The 14,733-nt window shown below is 38.6% G+C and overlaps 1 protein-coding gene across 3 annotated transcripts in view; it reads right to left on the bottom strand.

Moving 5' to 3' along the window:
- kazna (kazrin, periplakin interacting protein a) overlaps positions 1-14,733 on the bottom strand; it is a 185,616-nt gene that overhangs the window by 56,420 nt on the left and 114,463 nt on the right. For all 3 annotated transcript variants that reach the window (XM_040047992.1, XM_040047997.1, XM_040047994.1), the window contains one exon: positions 4-111. In XM_040047992.1, the coding sequence (XP_039903926.1) occupies positions 4-111 (108 nt within the window). The remainder of the gene's footprint in view (positions 1-3; positions 112-14,733) is intronic.

The following is a 14,733-nucleotide window of genomic DNA, read 5'->3' as shown; positions in this document are numbered from 1 at the left end:
TACCTTTGTCCAGAGAGGCATCTGGAGAATTGAAGTCCATGAGACTGCTGATTTCAGTCTTGTAACAGAGTTCGGTAGCCGGGGGCTTCTGCCTCTGGTGGGGAGAGGGATCTAGGAGAAGAACAAGCAACCACCGGTTTTAACTTGATGAATAACATGTAAAAGGATCAATGAATACAAAGAACAATTCATTTGTATGATATGCAGTTTGCACTATAAGTATTTGGATACAACAAAGTTTTGGTAATCTTGAGTCCGCACACCACCAAGGTAGACTTTAAATCAATAAAGCTGCGATTCAAGTGCAGATTTTCAGCTATGAATCAAAGGGTTTCACAGAAGTACTGCTTTAACTGTTTAGGAATTACAGCCATTTTTAGTCTTCCAGTTTTAGAAGCTTAAAATTATTTGGACAATTAACTGACAGATGAGCCCCGTTCCCCTGTTATTCCTTGGTAAATTGTGCAGATAAAATATCTGAGGTTGGTTCCAAGTGCTAAACTTGCATTTGGTAACTGTTCACTGCAGCTTTCAATATGAGGTCATAAGGTGTCAGTGCAACTGAGTGTGGCTATCATTAGGCTATCAGAGGGACAGCAGCCAAATCTATATAATATTGTCTGGATCTATAAATTCATGGCCCAATAGACCTAAAAGACCACAGATGACGAGTAAAGTGGGACAAAAAATGGGAGAAAAAGAAAAGTATGGCAACGTAAAGAAAGAAATCATAATCCAAAGCATACCACATTATCTGTCAAGCATGATAGAGACAATGTTACGGCAGGTATGGCTGCCAGTGGACCCAGGTCATGAGTGTTTATTGATGATGTGACTGCTGATAGAAGTAGCTGGAGAAGTTGTGAAATGGGCTGTACTCTCTGCTCAGGTTAAGCTAAATCTGCAACCCTGATCACACTGACAGCACTTTACATAACAACCCAAAGCAAACTGCAAACATTTCTGAATGCAACAAAGCTGGATATTTTTCAAAGGCCAAAATGACCCGATCTCCACCCAACAGAGCAAGCATTTCAGCTTTGACTACAAGGCTGAAGTCAGCTGCAGTGGTCGGTGACGTTCACGGGTTCTAAATTTCACTGTCTGCAAGTCATTGTCTACAAAGGATTTTCATCCAAGTAATAAAAACAATCTTAAAAATTAAAATCATGTCGGTGTGAAAGTCTCTGAAATGTGGGACTATGTTTGAAAATGGTTTGAATTAAAGCTGAAAGTCACCTCAGTCAATCAAGATGTGACTGAAGTGCAAACTTATTGACATAAATAGACTGACAGGCATTACAGGTTGCAATGTGTGTAGGAACCAGAAGGATTAATGCCGCACACAACACCAACAAGTCCTCAAAATCCTTCCCAGTACACACATAATCAACTTTTACTCCTCACTCCTTACACTGTAAGGAAACTGAGAGACTGATGCACACACATAAATATTAGCATTTTTATAACCCGAGTGCATTTGATTTCATGTGAGGTTCAGCGGTTTCTAATATAGTTTTTGGTTCCCACCAGTGGCATGCAGTGAATGCATATTGAATGCATTGCTCCAGGTTAACTCACATAAAAGTGTTTGCTAAAATGACTTTGTCACTTAGACGTGTACAGTCAACTTCTGCTGTCCTCTCAGTCCATCACACTCGTGCATGCATGAAGAGTTTTAGACACCCAACACTCCAAGAATGACAATTGCTACTTCAAGACGAATAATAAAGTTCTCTTAGCAAAAAAAAAAGTTGAAATATTTGAGATTCTCCTCTGCTCACACATACAATAAAATTCCCATTTCTGCAAACTACATCTTTTCCACTTCACTCTTCAATCTCTGCTCCTCCCTGGCCTCTACCCGTTCCTTCTGCCATCACTCTACCACCCACCTATTAAGATGCTGTTTGCTGGTTGAATTATTTGCAGTAATTGAGCACAGATGTGTCTGGGAGCTGAAGTTCCAGGGGTGGTGCTGTCATTACGGCAAGATTAGTCATCTCACTTTTTAAAATGGGTTTTATAAGGCTACAAATAACAGCCTGGCTCCCTGTCCCCCACCTAAGGTGATTGGTAAAACATGAGGGCTGTTTTTAACTGCGCATAACTCTTTGCCACCTTGCAAACGTATAATTTTTCAAACTCGCCCGAGGTGCAGCCTTTGGCACTGGGAACACAGATGTCAGTTTTTTGAATAATGTATAAATTCAAAGCTCACACTTATCTGCCAAGTTCAAGCCGTTGCTGCCCAGTAGCCTCGTGAAAATGTTTTATCTTCCCTGCATAGTACCTTTGACAGGCCCTCACCGACATTTAAAACCCAGGCAAAGGCTAAGAGTATGGTGGAATAAATGCCAAGGAAGAAGTAAACCGTGACAGCTGTTTGATGACGATAGTAAGGTTAAGCCGGTGTGGAGGGAAAAAAGCATAGAAATATGACGCAGACTGAGCTCAGGTATGACTTGACAATTTTTAAAAATATATATATATATATATATTTATTTATTTTTTACTGTAAATACCATCATGTCGAGCTAAAATAACAATTTCCACAAATACCTTGAACTCATTTACTCCTCATCTCTGGATCTCTTCATCTCTCTCAAGTTTCAAGTGTTATCCAAAGGGTATTTTGGTGATTTCAGATTACATTAGATTTTTTTTTTTTATAAGATTATGAAATGATCAAAATACTGCTAATGATTAAACAGACTTGAACACCTTTATAAGAAAACTGGTCTGAATATCCACAAGGAAATGTTTAATAATCATATTATGTATTATAAGGAGTGTATTAATCAAACAAAATCTGTTTACTACTCCACCATTATCTGTTCAAAAGATGACTCAACCAAGATACTGTTTTCACTGTTCAACTCTTCTTTCAGGTCACCAGATTCTTTACCTGCTCATCTTTACTCGTCCTCCTTTTGTGATTCTTTAATGTTATTTTTCATTGAGAAAATTCACAAAATACACCAAGAACTGGTTTCCGAGGTTCCATTTAGCTCTTCCTGTGTAATTCATCTCCCATCACACTGTTTTTCTGCTTTCCAGCTCCCCTCGGTTACTAATATTTCAGATTTCATCTGTAAGTCAAAACCTTCTACTTGTCAGCTAGACACCATTCCTACAGTTTTGGTTAAGGCATGTTTACCTTCTTTGCTTCCCCTCATATCTGTTATCATCTGCTCTTCACTTACCACTGGAACTGTTCCTGCTTCCCTCAAAATTGCCGCCATCACCCCAATATTGAAAAAAACTGGTCTAGATCCCAATAATTTTGAGAATTTTCGGCCTATTTCCAATCTACCATTCCTTTCAAAAATTACTGAGAAAGTAGTTGCCTCACAACTCCACTCACATTTAACTAATAATAATCTGTATGAACAGTTCCAGTCTGGTGTTCGCCCCTCCCATAGCACTGAAACAGCACTTATAAAAATAACCAGTGATGAGGCAGCTGACTCCGGTTTACTTTCCATTCTTATTCTCCTCGATCTGAGTGCTGCTTTCGACACTATTTCTCACTCTATACTTCTCAGTAGGCTAGCCTCCATCGGTCTCTCCCATACTCCACTAGCCTGGTTTAAATCTAGACCTGTCTGATCGCACTCAGTTCATTCAACTCAAATCCTTTACTTCTCAGCCCTTCCCTCTGACCATTGGCGTGCCCCAGGGATCTGTCCTGGGGCCCTTTCTTTTCATTATCTACCTTCTACTGCTTGGACATATTTTCCGTAAATACAATATCCAGTTTCACTGTTATGCCGATGACACCCAGCTTTATCTGTCCACTAAACCTGATTCTGCTCTTCACCCTCTGTTTAGCTGAACTAAATTCATGGTTCTCTTCTAATTTTCTCACACTCAATAGTAATAAATCCGAGCTCCTCTTGGTAGGCACTAAATCAATATTATCCAGAACCAACAGTTTCTCTATTACTATCGAAAACTCACCGGTCTTCATTTCTTCCTCTGTGAAAAGTTTGGGTATCATCCTCGACAGTACTTTATCTTTCAATTCACACATTAATAATGTTACTCAGTCTGCATGTTTTCAATTGCGCAACATTAATCGTCTCCGTCCTTTTCTCACCCCACATGCCACTGCCATTCTTGTCCATAGCCTTGTTACTTCCCGGATTGATTATTGCAATTCACTTCTTTTTGGTCTTACTCAAAAATCCACCCACAAGCTCCAACGCGTCCAGAACTCTGCTGCCCGTATCATCACCAGGACCCCTTCTGTCCACCACATCACTCCTGCCTTGCAGCAGCTTCATTGGCCCCCAGTCAAATATCGCATCAATTTCAAAATACTCTTCTTCTTCCCTTTCACTCTCCGTCCCTTCCCCCCACCTTGCAACCATGGGGAGCAGGGCTTTCAGCTGCTCTGCTCCATGACTCTGGAATTCCCTACCTCCTGATCTAAGAAATATCTCTTCCTTCTCACTCTTTAAGTCCAAACTCAAAACCCACTTGTACAAAATAGCTTATCCCACATAACCTCTCCACTCTGCTATTTTATTTGTTTATGTCTTAATGCTTTTATGATTCTGTAAACTGCTTGCTTTTATGTTGCTTTTATTCTACTGTGTACAGTGACCTTGAGTGTTTTTGAAAGGCGCTTTCAAATAAAATGTATTATTATTATTATTAACACTGGTTCAGTTAGTGCACACTTAAGTCAAAGGTATAGAGAGATTTCTGCTCTAAGGATTTTATAAGAGATGCTTTTCAAATTTACAGGTTTAAGATAAAAAACATATTTAACAGTAGGGGGAGAGATCAGTCAGTCTGCAGCTCTGAAAATATAAAATGTCATTTTTTTTTAGTCAAATTGATTTATCAGGGAGGTAGATGTGTTTTTTCGGTCACTGTTCATGCCCTTTGAATCAATGCGCTTTTGAAATCGCTGAATATGTGGGTCTAGTGTGGTCCAAATGCTTCATATTGATCGTTAAATCTTCAGCACAGCTCACCGAAGTCAAACGTACACTATATCAAAAGGCTGATAATATTGGAGTGCTGAAGAAACAATGAAAAATATCATCTTTTTTGTTGCTCTGCATCGCTGCATTTGCTGCACTGCACCTTGAAAGAGAGTGAAGCTTTCTGTAAACCTTTCCTTGTGCATCTTTTAAATCATGTTTGGTGTGATCTATTAAGGATTTGAGATAAGAGCATCATTTCATCTCTCTGTTTCCAGCTTCCTGCTGCTTTTTCCCCCATTTCCTCATGGTCCAACCGGAATATTATCTGAAAAAAAGCATTTTTTTTCCTTATTTCTCTCAAAGTGCACATATACACCACACACTGTTAAAGCATATAGGGTTTTGTTTTGTTTTGTTTTTCCAATCGGGCATAAAAATGAAGAAAGCTGCACACTTAATGTGATGCATACATTATACACCATCAGAGTGCATGTCATTGCATGCCATTATTGCTCGATTTTGAACCTTCTTTACCTCCTGCACCTTTGGATCTTTTTAGGTTTCCCAACCAAAGGTCAGTCTTTCAGTCTTTATTGAAGCATAGGTATGAAAATGTATAACATATAAAGGCAAAAACAAAGTCTGCGTAATCCTAACGAGCTTGACAGTCAATATTTGTTATGACAACACAGCCCGAACTTCTTTAGGCATGCTCTTCCATTCCTTAAGGGAAAAAGACTTACCATCCATGTCCTACAGACATAACATGACATAAAAATACTTCTTTTCACCTTCACTGTCCAGTTTCCTCAGTTTTCTTAAGGACACACTGCACACCATGTTGACATATGTCACGTTTTCCTCGAATTGCTTTGCGGCAATCACCTTGTTGGTGCAAAAGTCTTATAATATTTAATGCCTGTCAAACTGTGTTTAATTTGGCCTTTTTTTTTGTAGACTCAACTAAAGAGCTGTGAATCAATGATGTGTTTTAGTAACATTATGGATATGAAAAACGGATAATCAAATTCTTTGTCTCAATGCATGACTAATGATTGTTTTGCCTGTTATGCATATAAGTGAATGAATGAATGGTTGCCACGTTACTGCTAGTTGCCACCTGTCTGTAAGCCCCCTTTAGAGTTAGAAGAAACTGCAAGAAAAGAAAAGCGACCTGTGAGGCTTGCCAGACTAGCCATTAGGCGGCCACCGTGCGAATATGGCCCATGGATAAATAACCGAAGCATTTCATGCAGAAAGCTGTGTTTTCTGTGGGAGAGAATAAAATCTTTTGGTGTGAAGTTTAGGTTCCTGCATCTCTGCAGTCAGAGGACAAAATATCCAAATACTCACAATACTGAGGAAGTTCAGAAATAAATAAGGATAGTATGCAAAGTTTTTTGTTGTTTTTTTTTTTTTACCCATTTCATTTAAATTCCCCACAAAATGAATTTCAGTACATCACATCAGAATCCAGCTCTAGCCTCATTTTTAAGCTACAAAGAAAGAAGGAGGTTTGGGGATAATAATTTGACATTCACAACACTGACTCATCAGCTCTGTCTTATTAAGTAAGAAGCAGCGTTTGTGTTTGCAGAGAGGTTTATACACAAACATAATAGCTGCAAAGGGGTTGCAATATCTCTCAAAATAAAACGTTCACGAGAAAGCAATAAACTGCGCTGCAGCAAATATGTTTTTGGTTTTTTTGTTGTTTGTTTTGTACAACTGATGAGAATTTATGACACTCTTTGACTTGGTTCCATTTTCCCATCAAACGTCCTCGGTTTGCTTTATGAATAACAAGCAGTTCAACTTAATATTGAGCACACAAGTGAGGAAAAAGGTAATTGTTCTTTGACGAAATAAATATTGATTTGGCAGAGACACTAAAACAACTGTTATACTTCATGCAGCTTAGTAAATATGTACGTAATTATCAGAATCACTTTGCCGATCCGCTTGCTCCGAAAGCAATCCGACACGCACAGAACGTCACCTACGTGTAATACAGGTCCTCGCAGGCGTGTTAATCACTTGGGGGAAATTTCTCACTTTCTGACACACACAGTCTGTGTTACAGAGATTTTATTCAGTCGTACGGCCATTCTTCCTTATTAAAACAATTCTTCCCATGCAATTACACGGGAATAGCAGAAAAGCAAGGAAAAAAGGCAAAGATATGCTCATTTGAAAGACATGCATCATACTCCAAAAAACATAATGTCACAGAAAAAAAGAAACATAAATTCTTCAACTCTGAAAAATACAAAAAAAGACAGCTCCCGCAGTGAGATCAGTGTAGTGGGGTGCAGCTACAGGAAGACTAGGATGGTGGTTTTTCTGAACATGTAAACACATTTGCTTTCAGGAAGCATGTCTTAAAAGGCCATTGCATGCCAAGCACACACTACCTGCTATTATGTAAAATTATGTAAAATTATGTAAAATTAAATTAGCTAATTAATAAACATTTAAAATTTTTAACTAGAAACTAGATATTTTTATTGGGTTTATTATATTTAATCTTTCCTACAAGACGTTTGAAAAGAGTTAGGTCATAGGCAACAAAAGACTGAGACAATTAATTAGGTTAACTGGAAGCAGGTCAATGACATGACTGGGTATAAAAAGAGCATCCAAAGAGGCCGGGTCTTTCACTGTGATTTCACTGTGACAGGCTGCTTTAAAAGAATAAGACTAATGTTTCCTATTATGAAAACTGAATGGAAACATACGGGGATTTAATCACCTACAGTTGATAATGTAATTAAAAGACTGGGAAAATCTTTGTATGAAAGGGAAAATGCTGACAACCAAAAATGAATGAGTTTAATCATACTCTTAAATAGCAGCTAACACAGCCACTGAATATCTAAACCAGCGCAGAAATTATTTGCAGATTTATCAACCGACTGTTCTGACAAACACGCTAAATATTTGCTGATTTGTCTTCTCAGATGTTAGGATTTTGAATCTGGGGAATTGTTAGTGCCATATTTCTGTTCATTAGTTATTTAAAATCATTCTAATTATCCTAAACTGTAATGTTTGAAGCATATAATTACTAATTTTTACAATGTTTCTCCTTAACCATAAAAAATGCTACAAAACAAACACAAAAAAACCCACCCACCTGCCTCTTCAGTAATGCCACCTGACTGCTGATACCCATAGGTGCCTGATTTACCTTCATACATCTGCAGTAAAACTTGCATGGACAACTCAGACAACAAGAACCCCCTGTTGTTCCCCTTCTCAGCAGGGATGAAACAGGTTGCATCTCCCAAAATAAACTGCTGCCTCAAAATACAGACAGCCAAGCTCCCTTTACATCACCGAGGCTGTAGGAAGACTTACTTCAAACTACAGACATTGTGCATTTTTAAAAGAGCTCGGATGCTTGCCAGCAGGGAGCCAAGTATTTCACACCAAAAACATAATCTGTGAAGCTGAGAAAAATATTCATAGAAGGCTTCAGTGTTTTATTTTGTTGTTATTATTGCTGCTGCTACCATGAATAGATGATATAGTCTGAACATGGCTGGAAGTATACCATGTTTTTATATATGAGCACATACAGCACTGCGAAAGTCTTAGGCCAGCAGTCGGTTTTTATTTTTTACTTTCTCAAGGAGCCAGCGCTTCTTGTAAATATTTAAAATGGGCTTGAGCAATAGTTCTTTAAGCTTTCTGGAGTCTTTTCAGAGGTTTTTCTTTGAATATTGGTTGAATATTGGTCACTCCAGTCTTTGAACCCGATTGTTTTCAAGGGAATCCTTTTTTTATTTGTTAAGCCACTTAACACTTATGAATCATTCAATGAAAGCCACTTAACAGATAAGATTTCCAAAAACGACTAAAAAACTATCAACAGCAGATGAACAGTATCTGAAAGTCATGTCCTTAAGCAATAGGAAAAAATCTAGCAAAGACTATTGTTCACCAAAGCCTCATCAAAAATGATCTCAGTGAAGGTTGGCTGTCAAGAAGCCATTTTCAAGGAAGGACAACAGGGAGAAAAGGCAAAAAAAAATCAGTTATCAACAGCTCTTATGTAACAATAAACGCAAATTTAAAAAAGCAAGAACTTCGTTTTTCGACATGGCAAGGATCCCAAACACAATTCCAATAAAAACTCAGTTTTTGCCTTATATACTGTGTTTCCAAGTATATTTCTATGTATATTCAATAAACTGCTGCACCTATTACATATTAGCCAGATAAAAAGAAACGATGGGAGTCTCCAGCCTTTTGCAGTACTGTATGTCCATCACTACAGCATGTATCTATCTATCCTGCTGTAATCAACCAACACATTGATTTTGCCATTTTAACAAATTAATTAATTTTATGGTTCAAAGCTGCCAAAAGAAATGTTGGATCCATTTCACATCTTCTTTTTTTCTAGCCAAAAGGCTCCATCAAGTCCACTCAGGATGGCCTCACTCTCAATGAAACACATTAACCTGGCATCATAATAATAAGAAAGAGACTTCATATAGCCGAAGACCTTATTACATTTAGTGACCGAATCGTTTATAGCCAGTCACTGTAATAGAACACAGCGACACTCTACATTTACAAAGCGTTCAAGTTCATAGTTTTATGGAGATTACTGTAGAGGCCAAGTCAGGGAGTCACATTCCAATATGGTGAACTCTGTGAGGTTATGATATTAAATGTTCTATATTCTATCAGTCCTACAGGGGAGATCAAGTGGAAATGCTAATCTCTATGGTTGGACTGTTCCCTCTCTCTGTCACACACATTCCTGTCACTCCCTCTCTACCTTGAGCCCTCTCTTCTTTCTTACTTGGCTGACTTCACCACTCCAACATCACCTTTTTTTTCCTCCTGATTTCTGTCCTTTCTCTGTCACTGTTTAATGGGGTTCCCCAAGCTCTTCTTTCTTCTGAGCCTGCCATATTTTATCAGCCGGCACAGTGCAGGGAAAGGCGACGGCTGGAACAAAAGCAGACCCTAATGAGTAGTGGAGGTGATTAAGGAATGAATAGACGGCTGCTGCTGGAACCTTCACCAAGCTGCCCGTGTGCCCCTGCTCAGTCTGCAATCTGCAGATAGACACTGCCTCGCTTTTCCTACGTCTGCCACTCGCCTTTAATTACGCTGACATTCTCTGGTTCCGAGAGTGCTGGACTTGTGATAAAGCTCACGTATTTATGCATTAATCATAAGCAGCCAGGACAGGCCTTTTCCCCCCACTGCTTCACCTGCATCGAGACCCCAATTCAAGGCACCGTATAAATGTTCGGAAGATAAATGGAACTAATGGACCTGGGGTTTGATTGCGGGGAGCCGGTGCTTAATCTGTAGCCGCCCACACTAACTACCCCAGATCTCAACATGCCTCGTTCTCAATTCACATTGTAATGAAAGGCTGCCGAATATGCGAGGCAGGCCATTCAAGGAAGCGTGTAGGCTAGGGATGTTATTAGTTGGTATAAGGACTTAGGAGAAAATGAGCTGCTGCCTGAGAAACCAAACCGAGGAGAAGTGGGCTTTTGTTAACGTGCGAATGTCATTTTCACAGCGGCCATCTGAGGAATGAACACGTCGTCACTGTATGTAAAGTGAAAAATGTCCTTTCTGCTCAGCTCTATTACAGACAAGAGACAGGTGCCTGCCAGCACTACAGTATTTTAAAATGGCCTGAGCACGGCCACTTCCGCACTTTATCAGGAATCAAAGTACTTTGGGAGATGGAGAGCAGCATGACAGCTCATATCAGGAAACTGGATGGGGATGAATCTTGGATCCTCTCATTTGATAGGCTTTAAATAATAAATAACTTATAGCACCAACAGTTCCTCATATTTTTCCACAGTCTGTTGCAGCTGTAAACATATAGATTTCATGTATATGTAATTATAAATAGATACAGTATGTCAACTACAATTGGCTCTTAACCATTACTACACCTAACTACTACACTATAAGCGTTACTACGACAACCCTGCCAGCTGTTTTACAGGACAATCCACATGTGGTGAAATAGTTCAATGTTCATAGCTATAGTAAGTCAAATTTTTGGAAAGACCGGGATAAATGCATACTTCAAACTGTATTAAAGAAATAAATAATTTGATGTCTTCGGGAATCCTGGAATAACGTTTTCCAAAGGCTTGCCGAAGGTTGGAGGAAAGGACTGACATCACAATCACATCTGTCCCATTATGCCAATAAGCGTTTACAAAAAAAAGAAAAAAGGTACAGAAATATTAGCAACCAGCTCCCCAGGTCCAGGCATTATAACCATATTACATTAACCAACTATATTTGAATAAAAAACAGAATCTGCGGATACTTAATAAACTAATTTGAAATTTGCCTTGAGAATGAATATGAAGATATTTGAATAATTATATTCCCGATGCAATTATGCAAAAAAAAAAAAAACCTAGAAGGTAAAATTGAAAGTAAATCCTCTTCAGCAAGCCTTGATTTGTTCAGAATCAATTTAATAAATACCATCTATGCCAAATGTGTGTTATGAACAGCTTTTAACACCAATTATGACTCAAAGAAACAGCAAAATGACTAAAGTGTAGTATTCTCTAAAGGACTTTGAAGGCTGTTGTTTCTTTTTCTTCCCATCTCCTTTTAGACTGGCAAGGCACAGTAAAAGACAATATGATGAACACTGTTGCAGTCTTTTAGTGCCACACAATGCATTATTGTATAATGCTATAATTTGCAATCCTTTCACAACACTTTATGCCAAAAGCTGCTTCAAAATAAGGCATTTCAAGTGAAGTTTTAATATACTACTGGTGTCAGTTTTATGGGTTTCTAATGGAGCATGCTACTTAGAGAGACAGATATGACAGGAAACAGCTAAGTAACTGAAATTAAATTGTTATGAACTTTTCTGCACTCTAAATGAAAAGGAAGGTGTTTGTCAAGATTATGGAGGGATGAATATGCTTTATCTACTAGGCAAAAAGGTAAAATGATATGACTCTTGAGAAAGTATGAGCGATGCTTGCAGGGTTTAGTGCTGATTCAAAGCTATGAGGTAGTGAAAGAAAGAGGTTGACAGTCCGTAAGTGTGGGTGGCTGGCCAAGATGTGTGAAAGCTTTGGATGGCATGAGTTAGTTCAGCAAGACCACCATCACCAACATAAAAAAAATCATAACGAAAGCAATTAAAGTGGTTAAAACTTACTGAGAAATCAACACGGTAATCAGGACTAAGACAAATAATATTGGTGAAGAGTAGGGTCATACTAAAATTAATACTGGATTTGATATTAAATTGCAACAGTACTGAAATCACCAATGGCTGTCTTTATCTTCTCCAGTTGACACACGTATCAAAAGGGCAGTAAAGCTTCTGTTTGAACAACACTGAAGTGTTCAGCAGTTGTCATGAATGTTAACCTGGTCAGTGCGCATGTTAACGTTAGCTGTTCAACCATAAGCAATTACCCAACAGTCACATTAGCCGTCTGTTATCACTAAGGTAGTGGCTAGCCGCAATGGCTCATAATAAAATGATGACGTTAATGTGAGACCTACGCAGCCAACCTCATACAGACAGTGATAATTTAAAAGAAAAACACATCTAGAGTATGCAATTTCTGAAAAAACCACAGTGGGATTCTTGCTACTGGCAGACTTGGTCTGTAGATTGCCTCTGGTGAGAGTAAAACGAGGAAGGTAAAGAGGTTGGCTAACAAAGCTGAAGGGCTCATAAACACATGTACACATAAGTGTGATGTATCTGAGACAGCAGCTACTCTGTACCTAATGCAGTATGGAATTCTTTTGTACACTGGTAAGTGTTTACAGTTTTCTTTTCTTATGACCTTAAACATACAAAGGAGAGGGGGTTACTCTGCCAGTAAGCCACAGGTAAAAGAGAAGGCTAGCTGTTCATTCAAAATAAATGGGACTTTATCAAAGGAAATATTGGAACATTTCAGAAATAGTATGAAATGTTGAAAATCTGAATAGAAACACGTAGTGCAGAATCGAGAGGGTCGTTTTAAAGTATGACCAGTCTGTCGGTGTGAGACTAGCTAGCCAGAGAAGAAGAAGGAAAATGGCAGATGACAATGACACGTGTATAATAATTCTGCTGGAATGATTATTTTTGTCTTAAAAATGTTTCTCAGAAAATCCCAAATTGAAGCTGAGGAAAGTCTCCCAGCAACAGCAACCTTATGAACTGTTTAATTAGCAATGAAAACGCCAAGTCACCAGAAACACATCACTACATCAGAACCTAAAAATATTGTTGCTTTTTTACAACATAAAATAATTGCAACATATTTTTCTATATATTCGTCTCACATTTTATTTTTGTACTATTTAAAGATAGTGACGCAACTAATATTTATTTTTTAAAAAGAGCATAAGTCATATCAATAAAATACACTAAATGAGAAGAAGACGAGAGACAAGATATAATAAGAGCTACTTTATATCTTAATATATCTTGCTGCATATCTAGCCAAGATATATCTAGTTATATCCTATTCTCTTTTTTTTTTTCATCTTTATTGCCAATCACCATTATTTTTATGTTACTAGCGGAGCTACAGTATTACTCACTACAACTCATCACAGTCCTCTGTCTTATTAGAATTTGCCTTTGAATGTGATGTACTGAGCATTTATCATTGCATTAAATGCCTGAATAAAAATTACTACATAAAAGAATTTATTTTGTATTTTGTATGAAAAACAGACAGAATTTGCCTTGTATTTCCTCATAACAAAAATCCTCCCCAAACTCATCCCAGGCAGCACAGGCTCTCCAAACCTTGTCAGATCAGAGGCTCTTTTCTGGTCCACTGTCTCACTTCACTTTAAAATACCTGACAAATACCCATCTCTGTTTCCCACTTTTGCTTTTATCTGCTGACTGTGGATCATTTCGCTCACACTAAGTCCTCTCCCCCCAAAGTATCCTTACTCCTGCCTCCAGCTTTCCCCTCATTCCTGATCTCCCTCGGTGCTTTTCATTATGCTAACTTATGCTGCCTCATGTCCGATCTGCTGCCGTGACCCGGAAATCTCATCCCCTCCGCTATCGTGAAGGATCTTCCAAACCCTTAATCACGCATGGAGGAGTGAGGAGAGAGGGGGCTTCTGGAGTAGGTAAAACCAAGCAAACAAAGGTGTATCCTATGCACTGTGATGGATAAATATAACGCATCCACACATGACCCTTGTCTACATGCACTTAACACAGTTTATTCTAGCAGCTCTAGTAGTTTTAAAGTGTCACGCATAAGGATAAATGGGAGCAGTATGTCACAACTAACTGACATTGTTCAAGAATGACATTACAGAGGGAAGATATCATTCATCGGAAGCTTTTGCTCCTGCGTCTGCATTTTTTCCCCTCTCATCTCTCTCTCACGTCCTCGCTGGGAGGAGTTGAGACGTGGGGAACAGTGAAGAAAGAGCATAGAAACATTAGCCTAATGAAAGGCACCCTTCATCCGTCTTTCCAACCTTTTTTTTTTTTTGCACATTCCTGCCCTCATCCACTTTCTCCTTATGCTCCCTGAATGCTCCCTCTCATTTCTGCCATCATCTCAATTGAACTCTATAAACGACTCATTAAAATGTGCGATAAAATAATGAGGAAAATATACTTTGATTCAACTTGGGACGAGGCCATGCACTAGCCTTCCCTCCCCTTCTTCCATAACACAAGCACGAACAAGCGCAGGTATCAAAGGGCAATGTTAAAGTGATGACAACTCACATCCAGGCGAGAGAAAGAAACTCAAGATCAGAAATACTGGCCATCTGA

Source organism: Simochromis diagramma, unplaced genomic scaffold (genome assembly GCF_900408965.1).
Source record: "Simochromis diagramma unplaced genomic scaffold, fSimDia1.1 OVJJ01000387.1, whole genome shotgun sequence".
Lineage (NCBI taxonomy): Eukaryota > Metazoa > Chordata > Actinopteri > Cichliformes > Cichlidae > Simochromis > Simochromis diagramma.
Note: the sequence above shows the minus strand (reverse complement) of the source record. Positions and strands in the feature narration are given on the sequence as shown.